At 62.9% G+C, this 1,180-nt stretch overlaps 1 protein-coding gene across 2 annotated transcripts in view; it reads left to right on the forward strand.

Moving 5' to 3' along the window:
- The first annotated feature begins 915 nt into the window (after window positions 1-915).
- Window positions 916-1,180, forward strand: part of LOC111145572 (ceramide synthase 6) — a 327,517-nt gene continuing 327,252 nt past the window's right edge. For both annotated transcript variants that reach the window (XM_022500529.1, XM_022500519.1), the window contains exon 1: window positions 916-1,085. In XM_022500529.1, coding sequence (XP_022356237.1) covers window positions 916-1,085 — 170 coding nt within the window. The remainder of the gene's footprint in view (window positions 1,086-1,180) is intronic.

Genomic DNA, 1,180 nt, shown 5'->3' on the forward strand with positions numbered 1-1,180 from the left:
TTAGAGTGCCAGTTTTAAAGAATGCTGAGTTGCTATCATCGTCCTTATCCTCACTATCATTAGCAAATAGCACCTACGTGCCTAATTTCACCTACCGGCTCATAAATTAAAATAGAGAGCCTTGTTCCCTGGGGGGGACTGGTGTGGTGAGCAGTAGTAAAAGAGGCCAGAAGGTCGGGGATAGGGAGAAGGCAGGAATCTGGTGGAGGCCGACTCTTGCCAAACCATCCCGCCCCAGTTCCTGATTTTCACCCTGCCTCTCCAAGCGCGGGAGTGCATGGCTCTTTCTCTGCTACTTCTTCCTCCTTTGCTCCTTGAGCCCCCTACTTCTTCTTTTGCTGTTCTCTCTCAATGCAGGGGTCGTTCTGAAGATCGGCTCCGACCCCTACCTGCCTCCCCACCGCCTGTAGGCGCGCGGGAAGCGGACGGACACCCCTGAAACTCCAGTGGGGGCTGGAACCGGCGTTCTGAGCATGTGCGAGCAAGCCGGGAGGCTAGGGCGGATTTGGGGGGGCCTGGCCCAGGTCCCAGTCCTACTCGCGGAGCTAGAGCGCGGGGAGCGCAGGAGCAGCCAGCACTCCCGGGAGCCGAGCTTCTGCGCCTAGGGCGCAGCGGCTGCGCCCTACCCTCCGGGCGTGGGCGAGCTGGCCGCGTGTGCCTCCCTGCTTGACGCGTGGGCGAGCCAATCAGGACGAGCGGCCCAGGCAGCCATGTGACGGCCTAGGCGGCTCCTTTCCCCAGCGCGGCCAGAGGGAGGAGAGAACCGGGGCTCGCCGCGAGCCTTCGAGAGCAGCGGTCGCGGAGGCGGCAGCGGCGGCACAGGCTCGGGCCAGCCGCGCGCGCATCCCTCGGCGCCCCGCGCGGCGGAAACCTCCGCGGGCCGCGGGAGCCCGCGATTGGAGTGGACAAAGCAAGATGGCAGGGATCTTAGCCTGGTTCTGGAACGAGAGGTTTTGGCTCCCGCACAATGTCACCTGGGCGGACCTGAAGAACACGGAGGAAGCCACCTTCCCGCAGGCTGAGGACCTCTATCTCGCCTTCCCCCTGGCCTTCTGCATCTTCATGGTGCGGCTCATCTTCGAAAGGTAAGAAGGGCTGGAGCGCGCCTCCCCTCCCCCCCCCACTCTCTCTCTCTCTCTCTCTCTCTCTCTCTCTCTCACACACACACACACACACGCAC

This window comes from Enhydra lutris, unplaced genomic scaffold, assembly GCF_002288905.1.
Source record: "Enhydra lutris kenyoni isolate GAN:26980312 unplaced genomic scaffold, ASM228890v2 scaffoldscaffold1, whole genome shotgun sequence".
In the NCBI taxonomy this organism is placed as follows: domain Eukaryota; kingdom Metazoa; phylum Chordata; class Mammalia; order Carnivora; family Mustelidae; genus Enhydra; species Enhydra lutris.